Source organism: Mustela nivalis (assembly GCF_964662115.1).
Source record: "Mustela nivalis genome assembly, chromosome: 2".
NCBI classification, from domain to species: Eukaryota; Metazoa; Chordata; class Mammalia; order Carnivora; family Mustelidae; genus Mustela; species Mustela nivalis.
Window position 1 is genome coordinate 32,515,730 of NC_139021.1, and position 27,769 is coordinate 32,543,498.

The 27,769-nt window shown below is 34.9% G+C and overlaps 1 protein-coding gene and 1 long non-coding RNA gene across 7 annotated transcripts in view; one reads left to right on the forward strand and one right to left on the reverse strand.

The window, feature by feature from the left end:
* Positions 1-27,769, forward strand: part of LRP12 (LDL receptor related protein 12) — a 71,830-nt gene that overhangs the window by 14,087 nt on the left and 29,974 nt on the right. For 2 of the 4 annotated variants that reach the window (XM_082719095.1, XM_082719094.1), the window contains exon 2: positions 18,131-18,187. The exons of the other annotated variants lie outside the window; for them this stretch is intronic. In XM_082719095.1, the coding sequence (XP_082575221.1) occupies positions 18,131-18,187 (57 nt within the window). The remainder of the gene's footprint in view (positions 1-18,130; positions 18,188-27,769) is intronic. 4 annotated transcript variants of the gene reach the window in all.
* Positions 3,783-26,100, reverse strand: LOC309858819. Of its 3 annotated transcripts, none has more exons than XR_014308355.1 (3): positions 25,982-26,100; positions 11,418-11,514; positions 3,783-4,025 (listed from the first exon to the last, which is right to left on the reverse strand). It is a non-coding gene; the product is annotated as an uncharacterized lncRNA (long non-coding RNA). The 3 variants fall into 3 exon arrangements; XR_014308356.1 differs by having other exon boundaries at positions 4,019-4,059; XR_014308357.1 differs by lacking the exon at positions 3,783-4,025 and adding an exon at positions 7,083-7,675.

Here is a 27,769-nt window from a genome sequence, read left to right on the forward strand (position 1 = left end):
CATTAGTGTTTTCTGAATTAATTTTGGTTTGCTATTAATTGAGATTTCTAAATGGCAAGATGCTGGATTATTGGTTTTATGCTGCCTACCCTCAAAGTTTGCTATGAGCCTATTAAATAACTTCAACAAATACTTTCCACATAAAATGTTCATTTTCTTCCTTCTTCAGTAGATGGATAGAAGAGAGCTTATAGAAATGATAATTGGACAACTAATAAAATTAGAAACAAAAAATTAATTTTACAAAGAAATCCCAAATAAATATCACATACTAATTTAATAGTAAGTGAAAATCAACTTCTGCTATGTTCAGTAAAGACAGAAAAATCAACATGTAGTTAGGGTGCAATGAAAAGAGCATTCATACCTGACTGGTAGAAATGGTACTCCTTGGCTGATAATTTTATTGGTATTACTTGACATGGATTTGGGGCATTTTTCCACATCACTTTTCCTCATAAACTGTTCCCATAATGTTGAACCCAAGATTGTCTGCAGTTTTGTCCACACTTATCTATACCTTAATAGTCACGCTTTTATAATATTTATCTTAATTTTTTATTGTTTTCCTTGTGGTTAAGTCATAAAAATAGAATTACTGGGTCAAAGGTTGGAGTATTTTCAAATCTGTTCAAAAATAAAAATAATACCCAATTTAATTGAGTGCTTATCATATGCTAATCATGGCTTTAAATGCTATATGTATATATTATATGCTATATATATTAATGACTACATGTATTTTATTTTTCTGTGTAAATTATGTTTCAAAGTGAGCAAATAACATTTTTTGAGAAAATTTTTGCAGAATTTCAGGTAATGAATGTATAAAGAATATTTAGTCTATAATCATTAGTGTCTGTTGACAAAACTATGAAATTATTAGACAGGCGGTTAAATGGGAACCCTACAATGGAGGAACCAGGTTGCCCTATCTATACGTATTGATTAATCTCAGTCTCGTGAGAAGTAGGGCAAGCAGATAGTGTGTGCCTCCTAATGTGATACCTATAAAGGATACATACAGCAGAAGGTCTGAAGTACTCTAGCCAAAAACACACTGAACCTGTGTCAAATCAGCTGTCTACAGCAAGGACTGGGAACCGTGGCCTTGGAGCTAAAACCAGCCTGCTGCCTGTTTTTTGTTTTGTCTTGTTTTGTTTTCTCATAATGTTCAAATGCAACCAGTCTGCTGCATTTAAGTATTGTCTGTGGCTGCTTTCATGCTACGGTGTCAGAGTTGAGTAGTTGCAGCAGACACTGTGTGACCCACAAAGCCTAAAATATTTACTATCTGGCCCTTTTACAGAAAAAGTTTTCCAGTCCTTGCGCTAGATGAGCAAAGTTAAGTGACACCAAAAGGAAGTGTCATCGCAGAATAGCAGCCTCTTAAAGGACAACTGATCTAGTTTCTGAATCCAGTCCACTATGGAAAGTAAGGGAGTATCACTCTAGATTAAGAGAGACTTAAACACACCCAATGAAACATTGAGACTTTGGTTGGATCCTGCTTCAGCTGTAAAAAAAAACATTTGTGAGACAATCAGAAAATCTGATTATGGCCTGGCTAGATTAAATGATACACGAGTTATTAATTTTGTTAAAGGAAAGTATTGAAGTTGGGTGAGAGAGTATCTGTCTGCATCTTTAGAGATGCGTATTGAAGATGCATATAGAGGTGAAATGATACGTGGCATGTATTTTAACATACTCCACACAAACATACAAAAGGAAATGGGTAGCAAACGTAGAAAAGTCAAACTCAAGATTCTGATATCAAGGCTTATATACTTTGCACTGTATCATCATGACATTGTATTCTAGCTCTGGTAGAATTTAGTATTTCCTTCTCTGTTGCTTTTAACCATTACTGACCTATCGTTTTAGAATTCCCTCATCTCTTGGAATCCATGTCAGTGTGTGCACATCCTTGGCCTTCCCCTGTTCCACTGTATTTAAGCATCATTAACAGAGGAGCATCTATCAAGGATGAATCTACATCTTCTGGCCTTAGTGGGAGAAGAGCCCGGTATTCCATACATCATTCTGCTCCTCAGTAGCTCTGAGATTTTATTCCTGTCACTTAAATGCTGAGTCTCAACTTCCTGGGCCATAAAATGGGATTGTTTTAAAATTAAAGGATGTATATTAGGAAAGTGCTTTGTACATGATGAAATTATTACCCCAAATATGACCCATTTATATTTTGGAAAATACAGTGGGGAAGTTAAATGCATGATCTTTACAATAGGACAGACCTTGGTTTGTGTACAATTTCATAACTGTATCACCTTAAGTGAGTTATTTATTCTTTCTAAAATTTAGTCTCTTAATTTGTAAACTAGGGGTAATACCTCAAATATTTGTTCTGATGATTAAGTAAATTAAAATTTGTGGAAGTACATAGTATAGCACTAATACATACTAAGTAGATAAATATTTTTTTCTCTTTGTTCACTTGGAGAAACATACCAGTATATCAGAGATAGGTATGTGTATGCTGCATAATATTTTATGGTTATGTAAAAAGGATAATCCTCAACTTCATTTATGATACTTCTATAGGGAAATGCCGCATTGACAGAATACATGGCAAGGCACTATATTAAGATTCTGTGAAAGAATAAGTTTTGAGATGAGCTTTTGTAAAGTAAAGAACCAGCCATTTGCTCAAAGACAAAAGAATTCTTTAAACACATTCATTAGATTGATGAGCTATAAGCTATTAAGAACTCAGGAGTCACTGATGATCAGAAATGTAAAAGCATCAAAGGCTTTGGTTTGGCGTCTCCCCTAACACCCCCCCCCCCAGCAAGTTACTAAAGCTAATGCAGAGTAGAATCCCTTGCAGTCTGTAGACTGAAGCTGCTCATGAGCTTTGAACAGTCGTTTACCAAATATTTTACATATTGAAGGACAGTGGTAAGGAATAGCTCTCTCTCTAAAGCCCACAATCAGATCTGAAATCTTGCTTCCCCCTTAATAGCTGTCTTCCTATTTATATTCCTCCATCTTCTTTCCTGTTAGCGCCGGAGCAAACTATAACGTGAAACCAGATTATTAATTATACGAGGGTATTTCATGCTTAATTTCAAAATCTGATAATTTTGATTCATTAAACCAACAAACATTTACTGAGGTCTAACTCTGTCAGAATCTGGAAGATAGTTGTTGGGGAATAAGAAGGCAGGGAGAAAGAGTGAAAATGAGAAAAAGAGGGGAGAAGAAAGAGGGGAAGATTTTCTTTGCTATAAAGACACTCAGAATTTGATGTGGAAGATGCCCAGTTAATAACCCAAAACAAGATGATAAGGACTGTGGTGGTAATGTGCTCATAACTCAGTGCTGACACGGTGTACTGTGGGGACATCAGGAGTGACTCTTAACTCACTCCACAATTGATAGAGATCTGTTTCCCAAGCCCAGCTGAAGGAGTTAGGCAAGGAACTGGTGATGGCGCAGTGGACTGTTTCAGGGAGAGAGAACATCATGTTCAGAAATACCACAGTTTCAGAGACTGTACTTTGGCAGTGTGTCAAAACCAGAATATGTATGTATGAAGTAAAAGTAGACAAGGAGTAGTAAAAGTTAAGGGTCAAGAGATCGAGAAGAGCCAGATTCCAGTAGGCCCTGGAGGCTCTTACTACATATAAGGAGTTGAACCAGTTACAGTTTTATAAGCTGAAGATTAATATCAGATATGCCTTTAAAAAGGGTCTCTAGTAGCGCTGTGAAGAATGGATCAGAGAACTACGAGACCAAAAGTAGAAAGTTTGCAAGCTAAGTCATTTATTCATACATTCAGCAAATACACTTGACCCTTGAACAATGAAGAAGTTAGGGTTGCCGACCCCTCCCACACACACAGCCAAAAATCCATATATTGGGGCGCCTGGTGGCTCAGTGGGTTAAAGCCTTTGCCTTCAGCTCAGGTCATGATCCCAGGGTCCTGGGATGGAGCGTATCGGGCTCTCCGCTCAGCAGGGAGTTTGCCTCTCTCCTCTCTGCCTGCTTGTGATCTCTGCCTACTTGTGATCTCTGCCTGCTTGTGATCTCTGTCTGTCAATAAATAAATAAATAAAAAGCTTTAAAAAAATCCATGTATAACTTTTGACTCCCCCAATATATTAACCACTAATAGCCCATTGTTGACTGGAAGCCTTGCTGATAACATAGTTGATTAACTTATTTTGTACATCATATGTATCATATACGGTATTCTCACAATCAAGTAAGCTATAGAAAAGAAAACTTAGAAAATCACAAGAGAAAATACAGGTACAGTACTATACTGTATTTACCCCCTCTCCCCCCACCAATCCATGTATAGATGCACCTGTGCAGTTCAAGGTTTTTGATCTGCAACCACTATTGTCCAAGAGTCTGTTGCACTTATCAAATGTCTGCTGCGGACTAGTCACTCCTCTGTGTTTCTGTCCTTGTGGAGCTTATTATTTAATGCAATAAAATAGGAAAGAAATATCAGTAACACAAAGGAAGGATAGAGCAAGTTAGGGAAGAATCGAACTTAATATATAATGCATGAGCAGAAGAAGGGGATGGCGAAGAAGAAATCTGAAATGGTTTTTATGTGGACAACTGAGAGATGCTGGCGTCATTCACCAAGGTAGAGAGTATAGGCAGAGGAGCAGACTGAGAGTTGATAAAAGGAATTCAGTTTCGGACATGAGTCTGAAATACCTAGGTAATATTAAGGTAATACTTAATTCCTGTTCAATAGGAAGTTAAAAGACAATTTTTAATATGGAAATAATAATAGCAGCTCCTTTATAGGGTGATTTTGAAGATTAAATGTACTGAAGCATGGAAATGGCTTAGACCATCATCTGGCAAATTGTACTCCTCCTATTAGTTGTTCTGTCGTTATTTCAGGAGTATGGGCTTTGAGCTAGACAGATCTGCCTAAATCCTGGCAATGCCACCTCGAGCAATTCTCTTAACCTCTTTAATTCTGTTTCTCTGCATGTGAAATGGGGATAGTATCTATTTTATGAGGATGCTGCAAGAATTAGTAATAGTGTAAAACACTATTACTAGTGAAAAACACCAACCACTGTGACAGGCATAAGGGGAATGTTGGGGAGGGGATGAGTATCAGGGTAAAAATTTGCAGCTCAAGAGAAGATTCTGATTAGGAGTAGAAATTGAGATTTATCAGCATGGAGAACTTCAACCTTTAAACATATATGCTAAAAAGAAGCAGTTTCTAGAAAGAGAGAAGATAATATGCCAAAAAAGACCTCTGAATGGTTGGCAGGGGAGATGACTTACTGAGAGTACTGGTTGAGTAAGTTGTTTGGAGAATAACGAATAATGATGGACTCATTTAGTTTTTGAGGGAATTGAAGGTAGAGATGGATAAGGCTTTATTAAAAGATTTTGCTCCTTGATGAATTGAAACCATGAATTTTTAGTGACGCTGTCGTTCCTCCTAGTTATGTGATTTTTTTCCAGCTATCAGAAAACTAGATTCAGAGTTCGTATTCCTGAGGATGAAGTGTTTGATGGGTGGGTCGTTGGTAATCTTTGCTTGAGTTTCAGAGATGTGCTGGAGTAAAAGCTAGATTGAGGAAGGGCTTGAGCAGAGGGTAAGTAGGGAAGCTCCGTTAGTGAGTGTAAATTCTTTCAAAAGGTTTGGCTGAGAAAGGAAAGACTAAGAAAAGAAATGGAGAGGTGCACTAACAAGAAAAAGGTTTTCTTTTATGAATGAGGAAGACCTGAATACATATGTTATCAAGAGAAGACAAAGGAACCAGAAGAGAGGAAAGATCAGTAGGGAAGGGAAAGAGGGGGACTAATGAATGACTCCAGGACCCAGAGTGATTTTAGACACTGTCCTCAACTCCTACTAGGGAGCCTCTGATAAACTTGAGAATTATCTTCCCACTCAATGAAAAGCTATTCATAATGTCATGTTCTCTGGTCATTGGTATTACCAGAAGTAGAAGCAAAATACTCACTGTCTCATCTTGCATAAATAATAAAGGTAAGGAAAAAACAGCAGTATGGATATTTGATACAAAAAAAAAGAAAATATGGAGCTGATGTCAAGAAAAACTTAAATTTATAAAAGATACTATGATTTTAACAATTTAGTAATTTCTTTTAAGCTTTGTCAAAAGTATACTTTAAAAATGTAAATGGTTACTGATTTTTAAATTCTGCTTTCTTTATATTTCTACCTGTACAGGGGTATTTTCCTATAGCCTGACACATTAAAAATCATTTATCTTTATTGTTATTATCTGCAAACACTGTTTCTATGTGTTTGCTTTGCTCTGTTGGTAAATAACAGTGTTATCCATGAAGTCAGCAAAAATAGGAAAGCTGCAGCCATACATTACTCTTCTCATTACTGAGTCTCATGTATAAGAACGTTTTTGAAAGTGACCCATTGCTATAGGGGAGGGTAATGTATATACTTTAGTATTTATATTAAGTGATAGTTCTTGTACCATTTTGTCAATAATATTAAAAAAGGCATCACCTTTATAATTTCTTAATAAAGAAATTAATTTCTTTAATTCTTAATAAAGAATTAATTTCTTTAATAAAGCCTTTATAATGTTACAACATTATAAAGAACAACTTGAAACTAAGTAGCTATGTAGTTTTATGTAGTGTTAATTTTTGTCAGAAGGTAGTATTCCAGTACTTAATATTCAGTCCACATGAATTAACTTGCAAAAGTAATATATGCTGTAATGAGTCAGACAAAGAAATGTATCAGCAACAAAAGCTTATCATTTCTGTCTTCCTTTCTGTCTTGGAGATGGGGGTAAGTAGGTAGGGTAACAGTGGTAGCAGTTTATTTTGTATCCTTCCATTCATTTTTCTATACTGTAACTTGGATTCACAAAATAACACCAGAGGTCACAAATTCAAATTCTAACCAAGACCAAGAAAATAATACAAATGAACTAAGAGGGTGGGGTATCAGTGTCAGAATGACAATAGAAAGTCATGGGCACTTGGTCACCTAAGAAAAAATATGTCCTTATTCTAAAACAGATCAGCTCAGTAGGTTTGCATGCACGAATACATTTAGACAGATATTCAAGGGAAGCCAAGATATTTATTGTTTTTGAGTGAAAACTCGATTTTTAATGTTGGAGTTAAGATCTTGATTTGAGCATATCCCTCCCACTTAACTAGCTGAAGAATCTTGCACATTTTACTTAATCTGAGTCAGTTTCCTCATCCATAACGTGGGGGATAACAATATCTATTCTTAGGAAGAAGATTAAAATAATACTTCATGAGTTCAGTGCAGTGGATAATGCCTTGTAAATGTTGACTGTCTGTGAGCAGTAGTTCTCTGACTTTAGGAGTGTGGAAAGGGAATTGACTGCACAGGGTCCCAGGGAGCTTATTTGGGGATGAAATATGTGTCTTGATTGTAGTGGTTGTTGCAGAACTGTGTGCATTTGTTAGAACTCATCAAACCGTATACTTGGAATTAATGAACTTTTTGCATGTAAATTAAACCTCAACAAAGCCAATTTTTTAAAAAAGATGACTGCCTTTCCCTTCTATCTGTACTTCAGTTATGTCAGCTATTAAAAACAGAGCTGACTTCAGTTTTCCAGCATGTTTATCTCCAGTATCCCTTTGCAACCCTGGTCACAGGCTCCCATATTGCAGAAGATTTTGCCTGTTGAGAAACAAGAAAGAAAGAACTTCCTTTATTTGTCAGTTTCACTTTTCTGTTGTACTAAGCTTACCATGTACCGGGTTATCTGTTTGGGTACTATGCCTGGTACCTTAAGTAAAGCAGCCACTAGTCACTTTTCAGGAATGTTATAATGTAATCAACAAGCTAATTACCTACTGTTGAGTAATAAGCTATGATATCTAATAAACACAAAAAATTAGAAGCAAAAACAATATATTGGTGTTTCCTTAAATGAGAATACTAGTAGCACCCAGTGTGTGTGCATGTGTGTATATACACATCCCAACTTGTTCTGTGAGGCCAGTATTACCTAAATACGAGAGAAAGAAAACTACTAATTTCCCTTACTGTATAAATGCAGAAGTCCTCTACCAAATACTAGCAAACCAAATCCAACAATATGTAAATAGGATTATAAACTATGACCAGATGGGATCCTTCCCAGGAATGTGAGGTTCGACACAGGAAAATCAGTCAGTGTGCTATAGCATATTGATAGAATAAGTGACAAAATCACAGAGAAATCTCAGTAGACACGGGGAAGACATTTGACAATAGCCAACACCATTTCATAATAAAAACGCTGAAGAAACTAGGAATAGGAGGAAGCTTCCTCAGCCTAATAAAGGGCATCTATGAAAAATGCACAGCTGACATCATACTTAATGGTGAAAGACTGAAAGCTCTCTATGATCAGGAGCAAGATAAGGATGTCCACTCTCACTTCTTTTATCAGCATCATATTAGAGGTTCTAGGCAGGGCAGTTAGGCAAGGAAAAAAGGCATCTTAATTGGAAGAGAAGAATTAAAACTATCTTAGCTCATGGATTTGACATGCTTGTACATTAAAAAAAGTTTCAGGGAATTCACAAAAAGTTTATCAGAGCTAATAAACAAGTTCAGCAAGGTTGCAAGATATAAGAAAAATATGTATTACTATATACTAACAATGAAGAGCTGAAAAATCTAGTTAAGAAATTAGTTCCATTAACAATAGAATGAGAAGCTCCTGGCTGGCTCAGTTGGTAGAGCATGCAACTCTTGATCTCAGGATTTGAGTTCGAGCACCACATTAGGTGTAGAGATTACTTAAAAATCTTTTAAAAGTAGCATGAAAAATAATAAAATATTTGATAGACTTAACAGTGCAAATCTTAAACTCTGAAACTGCAAAATATTGTGGCTGGAAATTAAAGATGTCCTAAAAATGGAAAGACATCCCCATATGTATGTATTTGACATAATATTTGTTGAAGATTGGTATTAATACTCCCCAAGTTGATCTGTAGATTTAACACAGTCCCTATCAAAATCTCAATTCTCTTTGAAGGAATTGACAAGCTGATCCTTAAATTCATATAGAAATTCAATGAATCAGAATAACAAAAAGAATTTTAATGAAGAACAAATTTAGAGGAATCATGTTTCCTGACTTCAAAACATATTGCAAAGTTTCCAGAGGAAGACAGCATGATACTGGTATAGGAATAGACAGATCCATGAAATAGAATTGAGTGTCCATAAAAGCTTACATCCGTAGTCAGTTGAGTTTTGGCAAGAGTGCCAAAATAATTCAGTAGGGAAAGAGTAATCTTTTAAGTTGTAATGAGACAACTGGTTAAGCCATATGCAAAAAAGTGGAATTTGACCCCTTCCTCAACCGCGTACAATACTTAACTCCAAATGGACTAAAGGCAAAATATAAGTGCTAAAACTATAAAATTCTTAGAAGAAAACATAGGAGTAAATCTTTGTGACCTTGGATTAGGAAATGGATGCTTAGCCATGACAGCAAAGCACAAGTAATAAAATTAAAAGTGGGTGAATTGGACTGGTTCAAATGAAAAAAAACAACACTGTGCTTCAAAGGATGCCATCAAAAAAGGGAAAAGTCAAACTACGGAATGGGAGAAAATATTTGCAAATCATATATCTGATAAGAAGTTAATATCCACACTATGTAAAGAATACTTACAACTCAACAAAAACAAAAGACAAATCCAGTCAACTGTGAAATAGACATTTCTCCAAAGAATATACAAAGCCAGCAAACACACGAAAAGAACTTCACCATCATTACTCTGAATTAAGGAAATGCAAATCAAAACCACAGGGATACCATGTCATACCCATAAGGATACCTAAGATAAAAAGGGACTATAACAAGTGTTGGTGAAATTGTAAAGATATTGGAACTCTTACACATTGCTGATGGGAGTGTACAGCCATTTGCAAAACAATTTGGCATTTCCTCATAAAGGTAAATGTGGTGTTACTAAAAGACCAGGCACTTCCACTCTGTATATACTCAAGAACTGAAAACATATGTCCACACAAAAACCTGTACACAAGTATTTATAGCTGCATTTTCACAAAAAGTGGAAACAACCCAAATGTTTGTCAGCTGATAAGTAGCTAAGCAATGTGTAGTTTATCCCTACAATGACCATAAAATGGTCATCCCTACTTGACCATAAAATGGAGTGCAGTAGTGATTAATGGAACAATATGAATGAACCATAAAAACATTAAGCTGAGTGAAAGAAGCCAGACTCATAAGATCACATATTGTATGATTCTGTTTATATTTAATGTCCAGAATAAGCAAACCCATAGAGATAGAGCCAGAAACTAGTTGTTGTTAGGGGCTAGAGGAGGACAGAAAGACAAGTAACTGCTAATAGGTATAAGCTGCTTTGTGGGGGTGAGGAGAACAGTCAGTCATGTGATATTGGTAATGGTTGCATAGCTTTTGAACATACTAAAAACCACTTTTAAAAGTTGAATTTTGTGGTGTATGAAGTATATCAATCTCTTATAAGAAGTATAGGTGTATAATTTCTTCTGCTTTTTCTTCTGAGTTCTGAATCCCTTCAAATTTTCTTGACTCTTGTGAACCATAGGAGTCTCAGGTAGGAACCTTTGAACTTATATAATCTTTATGGTTCCTTTCTAGTATATTTTGTGAGTTCCTACATCAGTGGTTTAAGCTATTTTAGAATAAAGAAAATTTTTTCCATTTGTATGAACAGTGTCGCTGAGGTTCTCAACAGTAGGATTCATATCTATCTTGCATGTTCTTTAAGGGATTGATTCATTCACTGAATATTAAGAACTTGGGTTTGTTTGGCATTTGTACTTTGACTAATAGTTTATTGTTATTATACCCTTATTTGAAAACCTTTCAAACATAAAACCTTATTAACATAATACTACAGGAATTCTAAACATACAGAAACATTGAACTCACAAATGTCTGTTAAGACTGGTTTGAAAATTTAAAAGTATATTTTTCTAAAACGTAATGCTATAAATGATTATTACTCTTATTTTAAGGGGTGTGTAGGTTCAGGCCAGTTTATAAAAGATTATTAAATACATAAAGAATGGCTGCAATTAAAATGATTAAAACAATACTTTCAAAATACAACTAATTAAAGAAAGCAGGAAAATATCTCAGTCTTCCAGGAGTTTCTTGATCTTTTTTTCCATGAAACATCTCATTATAGGTATTTGTTAGACACTACAGAGCCTCTCTTGAGAAGAATATACTGAATTTTTCATATACTTTGAAGGTATCTTGGTCTAGTAAACATTTGGGGAAAGTGTGTGTATTAGTTTCCTCGGGCTGCCATAATGAAACACCCCAGACTGGGGGGTGGGGGTGGTGGAGGAGGGTAAAACAACACAAATTTATTTTCTGACAGTTCTGGAAACTTACAGTCCAAGATCAAGGTGCCGTCAGTGTTGGTTTCTAATGAGGTTTTTCTTCCTGGTTTTTGGTGTCTTTTTCATTGTGTCCTCACATGACCTCTTTCCTGCACAGATGGGGAGAGAGATTCTTTATATCTCTTAAGGAAATCAGTCTTATTAGATTAGGCTCCCCACTTTATGACTTCTTTTAACCATAATTATCAGCCCACATTGGGGTTGGGGTTAATATATGAATTTTGGGTGACACAATTCAGTTTTAAAACAGTGTGCAAGTCTTTACCTTACTTTAACCAGACCAAAAGAAGTGACTATGTTCAGTGTTCTAACTGGAGGGGAAAAAAAAAAAAAGTGCCTGGCTGGCTCAGTTGGTAAAACATGCAACTCTTGATCTTGGGGTCATGAATTTGTGCCCCACGTTAACAGTAGAGTTTACTTAAAAAAAAAAAAAAAAAAAAAAGATGAAATTGGGCACTATCAGAGCTTAATACCTACAGATTTAAAAGCAATTTAGAAAAATATTACTATGACTTCACAACATGAAAATCTGGAAAGAAAGATAGTCCAGGGAGGTTATTAAGATCTCAAAAATAATTTCTGGTTATTAAAATTCTAAACAATCCCAAAAGGATTGAATGGAGAAGAAATTAAGTGGTTGTTCAATGACTTCAGACTAAGGAAGAACATATTCCTAAGATAGGATATTTAACTAATAATAGATTATAAATATTACTAATGTAGAGAAAATTCAGGATTGAGCAAAAATGCCAAGAAAAATAAAATGGTCTTTGAAACACTTATCTGTAGGATAAAGAATTAGCAGAAGGGCATATAGAGATATTGCTTGGGCAGATACTAATACTGGTATGTTCACGTCTCCTCTATCAACATAGGAAGCTCTTCAGACCAAAAGGAGGAGTAGCCATTTTTGAAAAGCTTTTTGAAGGACACAGTTGCAAAGATTATAGGAGTTCATTCAGGCATTCTAAACAACTTTAAGAGTTCTGATTTGGATTCTAAAATATTCGCAAGGAATGAGAGAAGGAAAGAAAGGTCAGAAGAGTGGAAACAAAATGCAGCTTTGGTTTTCCAAACCAGGATGGGAGAAGGATGAGAATTCCTTAAGTCAGCAGCTACTCATGGTGCCCTGGGGAAGATTATAAATAGAGAATACAAGATAGGAGAATACAGAAGAATATACAGGAGAGGAAATAAATCTTTAAGTTATATGGATTTGGTAACAAGGTTAGAGGAACTATTTCCTTCTCTGATTGATAAACTAGTAGAAATGTTGGAGACAAATGCTTGTTATCTTCTACGAGGGTCAACAAGTTGTCTTATACCCTTTACGCAATTTAGAAAAATTTGGTCTGGATACTAGAACAATGAATTTAGGCTCTCCTGAAATGTAGCAGTGTTCAGAAAATCTCCAGGAGAAAGCTAGTGCAATAATAGGGCTCCTCTTCATTTGCTTACCTTTTCTCAGAAATCATAGTCTTATACTGCCTATTGTCCACATTTTTTTTTTCAACTTTTTAAGTTGTTCATAGCAGAATTACTGATCCATTACCAATTACTCTGTCAGGAACAAAGCAGGATTTCTGTGTCAGGGTTTTTAAATATCATATTTTATTGCTACTAAAACTGGTCTCTATCTTCTGACTCTTGTTTGTATTTACAAAGGCTTTTGACTTCTGTATGCTATATTTTATATCCTGCTACTTTACTAACTTTATATTGCCTAAATTATTTTTCTGTTGACTGTTTTCAGTTTTCCAAGTAGATACACAATTATATCATCTACAGAAAGATGTGGTTTTACCTCCTTTTTTCCAATTCTTAAGTTTATAATTGGTCTATTTGCATTAGCTAATAGTAGTAACTGCAGTGGATACCCCTGTTTCCTGTTCCTATTTTTAGTAGAAAAGTCTCTAGGGCTTCCCACCTGAATAAGAAGCTTGCTAATTTTACTTTGTATCTTTGTTTCTATTTCATATATTTTTTATTATTTTCTCAATAGATTGTCAACTCTTTGGGACAAAGACTATGCCTATTACTTACGTACTGACCTACCATTCGTTTATTTGAGCAGATGTGAACGAAGTATCTCCTAATATGTATTATGTTCTGTGCTAGTCACTCATCAGCAAAACAAAACAAACCCAAGTTGTGTCCCATCACCACATCACACAACCCCCCAACCCTGCTGCCAGCATTAAGATTTGGTGGAAAATACAGACATTACACAGATAACACAAGTGTGTTAAATTTTAATACTATAGGAGCCTATAACAGAAAGATCTAACCTAGTACAGGGAGATCAGGAGATAACCTCTCTAAATAAATAGTATTAATAAATAGTATTAAATAGTATTAAAGCAAAGTCTAAAGACAAGAAAGATAGCTGACACTTTTGTAAGAGAAATCTAGTGTTTCTGGAAAGAAGAAATAGAGTAGAAAAGTGGATCATAAGAGATGAAGCCTTTGAAGTAGTTAGGAAGAGCCAAGAGTGTGGAGAGTCTAGAAAGCCCTGTTAGGTTTTGGGACTTTTCCCTTCAGTATAGTAGCAAAATAGGAATGATGTTTGCTTTTGTGTGTAGCTATGTATTTATGTTTGATAACTGTTCTCATGACACATAGAAAATGAGATTGCAGGATGCTGAGTACATAAGTTACTTGTAAGTGATGCTCATTAACTTTTAAACCAATGACTTTCCCACTTATAAACTGTAATCGCTGTGGCAGTGGGCTTTAATTCTGAGAGCTAAGTACTATTTCTTTTGTAAACAAGAAATATATTCATTCCGAATTCTTTTTAAAAAGTAAGGAACACAAACTTCTTATTGTCTGTGGATTTGAATTTTCAGTTCGTCCAATTACTAGCTTTTTGAAAAAAATCACTAATTGCCAGAAGTTTTTGTTTTCTTATCTCTAAAATGAACTGTTGTTACAAGGAATAGCTGAGGGAGGGGTTGTAAAGCATTTAGGATTTGAGCGACACATATTTATCAAATCTTAGCTGTATTTATTTAAGAACTTCCGTTCTCAAAAAGAATAAACACACAGAATGTTACCAAGTAATAGGGATGCAGACCATGAACTTGGGCATTCTCTTAATGATGACATCTGATTATTCAGGTGAGTAAACCATGTCTGAGGAGAAGTAGTTTAATTAAGGTTCGTGACTGAATAAATAGTAGAGCTGGGGATGATTCCAGAGTGTCTGGTCCCAAAGCTCAGACTCACTCATGCTAAATAGCCGCTTTTCTAAAACAGTATCTCTTTTAGAAGATTCTTTCTCTCTCATTTGATTGCAGCCAAAACCTGAAAACTATCTTGCATTTTGGAAAGAAAAAATGATAAATGGGGGAGCTTGATCATCTTTGTAATTTGGTTACTGGAACTAAAAAATTTTAAGCCATAATACATTATTTCCTGATTTAGGTGATAATAAAACTTTTTCTTACTTGATCACTGTTTCTTTAGGAGTTCTAATTAATTTGCTGATCCATTAGTGAGCTACTAATGTTATAAAGAAGTAATGTTTTATCAGACTGTGTGTTTTTCCAGTGCATGTTACTCTAAAGGGGACTCCTGCGAGGATATCTAGTATGACCTGCATTTGAACCCTGTCGTTTTAATAAGGAGATGGTGTGTCTACATCCTCACATGTGGGGTTTTCTTCGGTTGGGAGCCCAAGGAAGGGCATTTGGGAGAATGTAATTTGATTTGGGAGCAGTTTGCTTATAATATCGAAATAATTGTGCTACATAACTGCCATCTTTGTAAAAATACTTTCAAGAGTGGTAGTGTACATAAAGTAACTCACTTCGTGTGATACTTATTATAAGAAATGGGATAGTTTGTTTGATGTTAACAGAAATTATCATTGATTTTTTTAACTTCTAAATAGGGTTTGTTTTTTGTTTTTTTTTTTAAGGTAGAATACATGTATGGGAAACTACCAGTATCGTGTTTTATGTTTTTAGGTATTTATCAGTTTTTAAAATACTTAATAATACATTTATGAAATTGTAATATTTGATATTATTTCACACTCTATCAGACTAATGTTTATTTAGAATGGTGGGGGGAAGAATGGTGGGAAATGAACTATCTTTTCTCCAACTATTTTTTTGATCATATTAATAAAATTTATGAAGCAGTCCACACCTGTTGTGCAGAAACCAGGTCTTCCTCTCTAATTCCCATTCCAGAGGTTTTCTTCCACAATTTGTCTATACCCTTAGACTCTTCACATATATAGAGAGTATATCTATCTATATATATATATATCTCATGTGCTTATAGAAACATATGCATTTAACTATGCATACATCATTTTAAAGTTAAAATTAGATCATAGTTCTAATCAGATCATATTTTAATGTTACTCTGAAACATATAACTTAATGTGCAAATCTTTCCAAGCTAATATATATAGAATTAATTCAGTTTATTGGATATTTTACTACAAGGCTATATTAGCTTATTCATTTGCATGCTGATGGAGATTTAGATTAAATTCTGTTTTTCTTTCTATTTTAGAGAATTTTACTAAGCACTACAAAATAGATAGTTTCCATTTTAGAGGGGAAACTAAGTCACAGAGAGGTTAGTAAACTTGACCTGAGTTGCATAGCAAGGAAGTGGTAGAGCTGGTATTAGAATCCTGGCAATCCAGTCCAGGGTTCAGTCTTAAATACTACATTATGTTATTCTTTTCCTTCTGCCTATCTTTAGTCTATCTGCTGAATTTAAAAAAAAAACAATGTATGAAATGTATTTAATATTAAAAACTTTCCTGAGGATAATTTAGTATGCTACCTTAAGGATGTTGGGAAAAACCTTGGGGTCACAGACTACACAGCTGTAATTTATGGTTATAATATAGGAGTAGAAGATTCAAGCCAGTGTTACTCAAATGTTAATTGTGCATACAAATCTCTGGGAGTAGGAGAAGCATCTTTTTAAAATGTACATTCTGATTCAGTAATCCGAGACTGCATTTGTAATAAGTTCCTTATGATGCCAGTACTGCCGATCTGCTTGTTGAGTAGCAACTCTTCGGGCAGTTTATACCGCCCTTTGGCAAATCTTGTTAGTTGTTTTATTGAATCAGTTTTTATGTCATTTTATTTATGCTACCAATTATTATAAATTGTATGTGTTGAAGAAATAGGTGGGAGTTTCTTGTTTCAGTTCTATGTCTGTATAGCGTTTAACATTGCTGGGGAAATTAATCATGGCTTCTGTAGTATTAATGCACAATACTTAAATAACAACAATCAGATTCATTTTTGTACTAAATACAGCTAACACACCTATGTCACCATTTCCGCTGTATCATTTATGATGGAGGGATACACATTTTCATTATGAAGGCTATTGCTATGGTTGAACTGAAAGGCTGTTTGATGGCTATTTTTGTTTTGGTAATAACATATTTTACACAGTTACAAAAGTGAATACCTTTTCAGTGCTATGTCACGCACTCTATCAATTGGCGTGATTTGACGTCATGATCATGACCTCCCTCATTTATTCATTCATCAGCTCTTTGAGCACCTGCTCTGTTCTAGGAACTGTGCATGCAAGGGTGAGCCAAATAAACACAGTCTGCCTTCTTAGGACCTAGTGCATTGCGGGGGGTGCTGTACAATATTCAAGCAATCGTGGAAGTGTGATGGTTGTAAAAGATAAGTTGTTACCTGCTGTGCTTGCTCTTGTCTCTACTCTTTCAACCATCAAAGAGAATCCCGCCATAGCTCTCTAAGCTTCTCCCACTCAGCTTCCTCCCTTGCCCCACTGCCAGCTGGATTCCTGAGCTGTTGTAGTGCCAAACCTACCTGATAACTGGAGGGAGACTTTACAAGATGAAGGGACACCATTATTATTGGAGTAAATATCCTCGGCACTTTAAATGGGAGTTTGAGGTGATCCTTAGTAACTTATTTCAGTTGTTTTCATGTTTCCAGGTGCCCAACTTTGTAGGAAGAGGTATAGGAAATTGGCAGATATGAAAATAGAGTATAATTCTGTCCCTACTCTTAAGACTATTCGAGTTGTTGATGAGAAGAAGTTGAAAGATTTAGAAGACAGTGCAAGACTTTATTATTTGTTTTAAGTACCAACAGGTAGAATCCTTAAGCAGTAGCCACATTGTGGACTGACTGAACATGCTACTAGTGGAATGCTGTTTTTAAGAAGGATGTGATTCTTGGGGCCCTGGGTGACTTAGTTGGTTAAGCATCTGACTATGATTTAGGCTCAGGGCATGATTTCAGGGTCTTGAGATCAAGCCCCACCTCAGGCCTTCTTCTAAGCGAGGAGCCTGCTTGAGATTCCCACTTCCTCTCTCTCTCCGCCCCACCCCCTTCTCACACACGCATTCCCTCCCTCTAAAAACAAAAAAATAAGAGATTCTCTCTTTTCTAATAGTAGTTCCGAGTTTTCTTCTGAAACAGTTTTTTTTGATAGTAATTACATCTGTATATTTGATCTTCATGTATATTACACTGCATGGTTGTGATTTCCAAAATGTTATCCCTGATACTACTGTAATTTGGGGCTTTGTTGTATTGTTTTGAAGGTTATTGTAAGAGAATTTAGTTTCTGAATATTACAAAGCAGTTCTGTGTAGTTTTTCTTTTAAAGGTAGAATCTGAAAAACTTTTATAAATTTTATCTTGGAAATTAGTTTATTATTATGTTTAATTTTAGGAAATGGTGCTCTTGCAGAACATTCTGAAAATGTGCATATTTCAGGAGTGTCAACTGGTAAGTCATTTTTTTGTAATGTTTAAATTTCATGCATGACTTATATGGTAAATATTGAAAGCCACCTGGTATCTTACAAAGTGATATTTGGCTATAAAAATTATTACTGCTTTTTGCAGCATGTAATAAGGAATGAAGTAACTGGAACATGGAGAAATTCTCATAAGATAAAATTGATACTTGCATGCCCGTGGATTGATTATACTCTTCCAAACAGACGGCATAATTATTTTTTCATACAAACATTGAGCCAAAAAAAAATTAACTCAAGTTGAATTAGTATTTTCTTTCCTTACGAAGTTATATGAAATGAAATTTATGAAAATGTAATTTTGAATGCTATTTCTAGTATTAGAGCCTTAGAAGTTAAACATTTTGCTTGATTTTTATATTTGAGTACAACTATATATAAAATTGTTGGTCTGGAGTACACAACTTATATGTTATTTTAAAAAAAAAACAACCAAACAACATATTTGTACCATGAAATTCAGAAACCTTGTTGAGGTAAATGCATTTTTTCCACTCATCTAAACCTTTATAACTTAATAATTATGTAAAAGCCTGTAACTATTATAATTTTCCTTCTTAACATGCCTTTCACAGCTTTGTTTCCATTTGTGCTCTATCAACCCTAATTACTTAAGGGAGCAAAATCTTTTATTTTTGCATATACTGAAATAGAGTTTCTTACCATTATGTTATTATTTCCCTTTAGTCTTGATAAGTTTTATGTAGGTAAAAAAAAAATTACACTTTGTGTATTTATCAAACTACTGATTGACTTTTTTCATGGCATCTTGTACTTTGGTTATTTTTTCCTCACATGAAGCAAAACAGAGTTTCCTCTTTTTGTTTTATGCCTGATTTTATATTCACAAAGTTAATAGACTCAACAAAACTTCTAAGCGATAGTTTGCACAGCCAAACACATTGACAAGTGTGATTTTCTGAAACTGGAAGCAAGTGCCTTTGTAGCCCACCTAGACCCTTTCACAGTTTGTCTCTCTGTTCTCTTATCTTTTACTTGTGTGATTTTACACATCAAGCAAAAATAAGCTTATTTGAAAGATAACCTTAATTTTCTCCCTTTTCTATTTTGAATACTAATGAAAATTAGGATTATCTTTCCAAGTTGTCACTATGAAATAAGATTGTATGCAAACATTTTAACTTATACAATCAAATGATATTGTCTAATTCAGTGATTTTTTAAAATGTTAGTCTAAGGACCCCTTTTAAGCTTTTAAAATACTGAGGACCATGTTAATCTACTTGGGTTTCCATAACAAAATACATTAGGCTGAGTGGCATACATAACGGATATATTTATTTTCTCATAGTTCAAGAGGCCAGAAGTTCAAGACCAAGGTGTTAGCAGGGCTAGCTTCTGGTGAGCTCTCTCTTCCTAGGTTGCAAATGGACACTGTCTTGCCGTGCCCTTACATGGCCTTCCATCTGTGTGCAGAGAGATTCCTGGTGTCTTGCTCCTATAAGGACCCTAAGTCCTATAGGATTTGATCCTACTCTTAGGACCTCATTTAACTTAATTTTCCTCCTGAAAGGCTCTGTTTCCCAATATAATGACATTGGGCTTCAACAAATGAGTTTGAAAGAGGGCCCAATTCAGTCCATAACATGGACTTCAAAGAATTTTTTTATGTAGGTTATAGCTACTGATATTCACTGCATTTGAAATTAAAACTGAGAATTTGTTTTAAAATGCATTATTTGCAAATAACAGTAATGAATCTATTGCATGTTTACATCAATAAAATAATGTTACAAAAATGAATTTTCCAAAACAAAAACATCAATAAGAAGAATGGCATTGTTTTATAATTTTGCAGTCTCAAAGAATGGCTTAAAAGAATATAGCTGGATTCTCACATCTGTTTCTGCATTCAGTCTTTGGGTAATATGTTATTCTGTTTGAAATATATGAAAACAATTTAGTCTCACACTTATGTATAATTGAAAAAAGGAGGAATATTTTAATAGCCTTTGCAGATAATTGTGAGTGTTCTTCTTTGCTACCATACCAAAATTCAATAATTTGTACTTCAAAGTTAATTTTGAGTAGAATCTGAAACCATTTTAGTGAACTTTTTGTTCTCTGTTACATAAAATCCCAGTTGGCCTTTCTTGCCCTTGGGATGAATTTTTTTTCTTAACCATCCATCATTTTATTTTTTAATGCCTTAATAATTTACAAAATAATGGTGTTCCGAGTTATGCAGATTTATATGGAGCACGAGAGTTATAGCAATTTGGACAGATAACAGTATTTGGAATTTTGCTTCAACTCATCAAGATTAGATTCTACTTCTTAATTTTTATGTTTGCTTGAAATTAGACTAAATACTACTAAGCTTTGATGTTTGTTGAATGTCAGAATTACCATTATATAGATTCCTGTTTGAAAAAAATTCAGTTTAAAAATTTAGCACTTAGAATATGTAGAGTGTGTTTTTCATATATTAATCCTGTTTATTTTATTTTTTAAAAGGATTTTATTTATTCATTCATTCATTCATTTATCAGAGGGAGAGAGAGTGAGAATGCCCACAAGCAGGCAGAGGCAGAGAGAGAAGCAGGCTCCCCGCTGAGCAAGTAGCCTCATGCGGGACTGGATCCCAGGACCCTGGGATCATGACCCAAGCTGAAGGCGGTGGCGTAACTGACTGAGCCACCGGTGTCCCTGTTTATTTTCTTTACTGTTGATTATTCTACTTCTGCATTTCAGACATATATTTAGAAATGTGCATTCATTTGATAGGGTTGCCATAACAAAGAACCATAAACCAGGTGACTTAATAAAGGTTTGTTTTCTCACAAGTCTGGAGGGTAAAATCTGAGATCAGTGTGTTGATAGAGCTGATTTCTTCTGAGATCGCTCTTTGGCTTGCAGGTGGCAATCTTCTCCCTGTATCTTCACAGGTCTTTGTTATGTGTCTCTGTGTGCTAATCTCTTCTTATAAGGACACCAGTCCTATTGGATCAGTCAGTATGGTCTACCCGTATGACCTCATTTTAATTTAATTACCTCTTTTATGACTCTGACCCCAAATCCAGTCACATACATCCATACAAAAGGTTAGGACTTTAACATAGGAGTTTTGGGAGTGAACAATTCAGCACATAACAAACTGTATATTTTAATTAAATGTTTATGCATCAATAAAATGCTTAATTTCAGAGGTCAGTGAACCTTATTACGGCTCATTGTTTATCCTGAAAGTTATTCTTATAAAATCTTTCTTCTGTGGAAGGAGAATAGTATGAAATCCAATTATTATGGGTAATATGGAAGGGGAAGAATAATATGAAACCCATTAAAAAATAAGTTGAGGGGCACCTAAGTGGCTCATTGGGTTAAAGCCTTTGCCTTCAGCTCAGGTCATGATCCCAGGGTCTTGGGATCTAGCCCTGCATCAGGCTCTCTGCTCAGCGGGAGCCTGCTTCCTTCTCTTTCTCTGCCTGCTTCTCTGCCTACTTGTGACCTCTGTCTGTCAAATAAATAAATAAAATCATTTATAAAAAAAAAAAAAGTAAGTTGATACAGTCTCAAAATGTGCTTTCAGATATACAGACTCATTGTGGTTTTGCTGTCTATCCATCTGTAGAACATGTAATGCTTCGCACAGTCTAAGCCGTCTGATTTCTGTGCATCCCCACATGAAATGAGAGTGCCTTGGGGGCTGGTCTAAATGAACTAGCCTTTGGAAGAATCTCTAAATGTAGGACTTGCTTTCTCTTGAGACCAGCAAGCAGCAGAAGTGGCTTCTACTTCTCACCTGTTCTCTTTACCTCTGCTGCTGTCTCTGACCGTGCTCAGTGCTCTTGTCCCGTCATTCTGTGCATTTTGGAGATTGTACTGACAATTTTAGAAATAACTCTAACTTGTCTACAGTTAGTGTTTCCAGGTTGTTTATTGTCCACATCAGGCCACTTTCAAATTGAAAGGCTACACTACTTGTAATTATTCTGGCACTACAGACAGAACCAGAACAGTCCTGGACAGTACAGGATATATAGACACACTGTCTGTAATGAATTAAATTCACTTAGCGTGTGTTGAGCACCTGATGTGGACCTTACGCCAAGAAGGGTGGGAGTGAGCAACGAGTATAATATTCTTGTCTCAAGGAACTTATTTAATGGAGAAAATAGACATGTGCAAACCATACCTCTAATGTTGTCTTCAAGTGGTAAATCCTATGATGAATAATAAGCATATTAAGTAAGATGATGAATTTATAAAAGGCCTATTTATAGTATCTCATAAGTAGTAAATGACAGTATTCATTTTTCTTATTTTATCATGAATAACAGCAAGTACTGAGTTTTATTTATTCATATGAATTTTGAGAATTCATGTGAACTGTGAGAATTATTTCTGATTTGGTTCTTATGCTTGGGAAAATTTATTTCTCTTTCTAATCTGTTCAATTTTGTCTTCCTCCTCCTCAAATCTCTACTGAGAGAGTTAAGTGTTAATCCTTTTGCTTGTTCTTATACCTCAGAGTTTGGCATAAGAAAATGTAAAGTATCAAAGAGTATTTACTAGATGATTTTAAATGGGGGAAAATTATTGGATACAATTTTATTTCCTATATATTTTTTATTTAGAACTTCCCATTGTCCAGAATTTTATATATGATTATGATAAAGGAGAAAAGACAAATAGTATTTTTGTAAATCTAATAGTATGTGAAAATTGTGAAATTACATCCTAGAAACTGCCAAGTAATTTAATTGTCTATGTCGTGAGAGTAGGAAGGCAATTTTAACGTTCTTTTTTAAAAATGTCTAGATCAAATGTCTCATGTTCTTTAAATGTCTAAACTTTTCAAACATCTAAGTTACAGCTCATCTGCTGCATAGAATGAGACATTTTTTAGGTTAGATTGATTTATAACAAGACCTTTGCATAAATTAAATCTACCTGATTTTTTAAATTTATCTACTTCAAGCTGAATTTTACTCTATCATCTGTGATATTTATTTAAATCAATAATTCTAGAAATAATTTGATTATGCCCTCCCTATTAATTAATTCCAAATCAGGATTTTTATTCGTTTCACAGATTTTATTTATTTATTATACAAGGCTCATTAAACATTTAGAAAACATGGAAAAAGAGCAATAAAATTAAGAAAGCTACCCATTTAACCCTGCATTAGTATAATTCATAATATTTTAATTTGTCCTTTTTCTATGTATACCTTAAAAATAATTGCATATCCATTAAAATTATAACTAATTTTGTCTTCTGCACTTTCTATTTAACATTTTACAGACTACATTTTTTTTCATAACCACTGTTTTAATGCCTGTATAAAGTTTCCATTCACTATCTATGTTGTAGTGTTCTTAAACATATCAATGGATTGTTCTCAACTGGGTTTTCCCTAGTCTCAGCCATGTTACAAGGGATATATTAATTTATATCTTGTCTTTTATTTCTAAGACTTTTCTCACAAAGATTTCTAGAAGTGGAAATTACTTTATCAAAGATGATAAATAATTTAGAAACCTTTTCCTAGATAGCTTTGAAAAAGGATTGTATCAGTTTACATAGCTATCTGCAATGAGTGAGAACACTTCCTTGGGTATGATCATGTTTTTCTATAATTTAACTTTTCTTTTAGTATGTTTCCATTGAAGTCCAACCTTTCATTTTCCCCAGACTGTTCAGAAATGTAATTGTTTACTTCTCTTTTTTGAGTTTTTGATTCATGGCCTAGAGTTGTGACATTACAAAGAATAAGAGAATGAAATTGGCTTTCTTACATATACGTTAGGCAAAACTACCTTGAAATTGAAAGGCTTTTCTCGTTGCTAATAGGAACAGATGTTGGAGCTTGCTGCTTTCTCAAATAGAAAGCTTTTACATATGAGGATTAACATGTTATTCCCAATTCATCCGTGACACAGCTTCAGAATGTTCCTACCTTAAAACATCTGTACTGAGGTTAGCTTATCTTGAGACTACTTTATATTTAACATGGACTTCTTTGTCAGGCAAAGACATATTTCTGGGAGCGGAGAAAGAGAATATCAATTAGGAAAGTTTCTTTCTTAATCCTTGTTTATATTAACTGAATTAGCAGAGTATATAAAATAGACTTCAAGTAGTTTTTAAGTATTATTTGCACTTTGTTTTGTCAGAATTTTTATTCTATGAAAGTCATCATCATGGCAGCTGGGTGGCTCAGTCAGTTAAGCTTCTGACTCTTGGTTTCAGCTCAGGTTGTGATCTCAGGGTCATGATCTCATGGGTGCTGGGATCATGCCCCAGGTGGGACTCCCTGCTCAGCTGGGAGTCTGCTTGAGATTCTCATCCTCTGCCCCTCTGTCCACTCACCCATGCACTTGGTCTGTCGCTCTCTAAAATAAATAATTAAAGAAAGTCATCAGAACACCTGGATGGCTCAGTTAGTTAAGAATCTACCTTCAGCTCAGGCCATGATCCAGGGTCTTGGGATCGAGCCCTACATCGGGCTCCCTGCTCAGTGGAGAGCCTGCTTTTCCTCCTCCTCTGCTGTTCCTTCTAGTTTTGTGTGCTCTCTCTCTCTTTCTCTGTGTGTCAAATAAATAAATCTTTTTTGAAAAGTCGTCATCTTTGTGTTTGTGTATTTGCATTTTACAGTTTGTATTTTAGTACTCAGAGACCTAGCACACTGCTGATCCTATAAGCCTTTAAAGTAAATATTAGTTGTGGCCTTTTTAATTAGGATATATTATTTTCTAAATTGCAATTATTTTGCTTACAATTTAATTAGTAATATTTTGCATTAGTGTGGAGCACTACAGTAAAGTGTCTTTTGTTTTTAGCCACTATTTTAGGCTTAAATATTTTGAAGTATCCCTGGAAGATCATCCAGTTTGATAATACTTTTATTATCCTAGAATTTTCAGATCTTCTGAAAAGAAATAAATTCTATACTATAATTATTTGATAGCAGTTTACAATTATTTTTTAAATATAGAGAAGTTGCATGAATAAAACAGCAAGTATAAGTGGTCCTTTATACCTTTCTTATGTGATTTTAATATTATTTTCAATTACTCAGTCAAATACTGGACCTCCTACTAAACTTACTAAAAAGAATTTCACCAGTTCTTTTGACTGGTATTAAGTGGTATGTCTTTTACCCGTGTTTTAAATGAAGAAAGGGAAGAAAGTTTATTATATTTTAGGTGATACTGACCCCATTAGGGTGTTTAGGATTTCAGAATATGAAAAAATAGAACATAACGTGAGGCCAAGAAACTGTCCTTCAAATGAAAAAGTGAGTAGAGAATACAAGACGAAGCACATTTTATAAAAAATAATACACATACTTAGGACACTATTAATTTTTAAGGCATTGCCTATATTGGGAGAGTTTATTTATGAGACGCTTAAGCTTCTGGAGTAGAGCGCTCCCTGAAACTTTTAGAAAAGAAAGTAATGCTAGCATCATAATTGACTGTATTGTACTTTTATAAGTAACATTACATAGGATATAATTAAGTATTACTTACAGTGTTTTATTATACAATAATATATTTTATATGAAGCATAGGTCTAGGTTATATAATCATAGTATTTCATGTATTATCAAGTCTGTTGAACAACTGCTTATTTATAGCAAGATTATTATATGGTATAATTTTATATTATTATAAGAAGCAGTAAATAAATTCAGTGTCAGAACAGTAAGTATGAGCACCCGGACCATGGGCAGAACAGGTGGTAATGTGACAGCCGCGTGTGAGGCTTAGATGGTGGAGGTGAAACTCACCCACTCGAGTGCGTAGGCCAGATCCAGCGAAGGTATAACACGTTGCATTCAGACATTTGACGTTTTCTTTTCTACTCTGTAACTCTGAGGATAATTCTTCCTACTTTGAGAATAATTCTTCCAAGTGTGATAGCATGTTAATTATTTGTGATTTTGCTAAGGCCTGACTTTGGATTGGATGTACTACGCAGCTTTTGTGCAAAAGCCAGTCACTTGGTGGAGGAGCAGAGTGGATTTTGGATTCCAGGGGACTAATAGCTCCGTGTCTGTTAGAGCTCATTTGTCTTAAACTACAGTGCTGGAAATCCAGTATCCAGAACAAAGTAGATGGAATTTGTTATTCTTCTTCTTTTCAAGATTTTACTTACTTGAGAAAGAGCACAAGTGGAGGGAGGTGCAAAGGGAGAGGGAGAAACAGGAAACCTGGTAGGGGGCTTGATCCAGACCCCAGGATCGTGACCTGAGCCGGAGGCAGACCCTTGAGTTCTTCTTTACTCCTCTTTTAAACACTCTCTGGACAGTATGTTTATTTCTGGGTATCACTCTTGACAAGACACTAAGACAAGAATTCACCTGGAAAAAGATGCAACGTATACTAAAAGAACTATGTCAAAGGTGATTTTAAAAAATGGCTTAGAAAATCATGAGCGTCAAGACGAATTTACGTTTGCTCAGGTGCTGATTTTTGCTTTGCCTCTTCTATTTTCCCACAAGAATCACAGTTAACTTCAAAATTAACATTTTTCCCATTCAGGAAATAGAAGTAGTAGCTTGCTTAGCATTTTAGTCTTCTGTAGTGCTTAAAATTGGGAAATAGAGGTACCATTATCAATAGTTTCTATGCCCTTACAGGAAAATAATTGCCATTTCAGGCCCTTAGGAAAAGGTATAAAAAGGTTGAATCTTCCACCATTTACCTTATCTTGTGCTTTGCTGGCAAAATTCAGAATTACTCTTACTACCTAGAAATTTTAGGATAAAGCTGTTTGGATCGTTCTATTAAGGGCACCCTCCTTATCTTAGTCATATTGTGCTATGACCCTTTCGGAAGTGGAAAAACTGTGGGGTTTTCTCCTTTTCTGTTTTTCCTTCTTTTTCTATATTTTGTGCCTCTTTTAACTTTTTAAAAATATATATTCTATTTTACTGCCATGTCACCCTTGATCATTGTTTGTTCTGAACTTTAGTGGCCCTCAAGAAACTAAGGGGTTACCTGCCTTGATTAGAGTCAAAGACCACATGAAATATTTTGGTCCTCAAAAAACATTTTTTAAAACAATAGGAATAAATAGATTGCTGCATTCATTCTTAAGTATCTGTGCTAATGCAAATGAATATTCATTTAATTATAAGCAGCTAGATGTAGGATTTTCTGCTTAAAGTAGAAATATGTGACTTCTAGTAACAGGTTTGAAAATACTGAGAGTCCTGAGTGTGAGTGATAGATTTAATATAAATTTTCCTGCTTGTACTGATCTTACCTTTAAAAAAAAAAAAAAGATTTTATTTATTTGTTTATTGGAGAAAGAGAGCCAAAATGGGAAAGAGAGAGCATGAGAGGGAAGAAGTCAAGGAAGAAGTCCTTGCCGATCTGGGTGCCTCACGTGGGACTCGATCCCGGGGGTCCGGGATCATGACCTGAGCCAAAGGCAGTTGCCTAACCCAACTGAGCCACCCAGGAGTTCCTGATCTTACCTTTTAAATAACAATTATAAACCTTCCCATCTTAGACTAGTAAATATTGCTATTAGAGTGTCAGTAATTGGTTCCATAAAAGGGGAAGTTCAG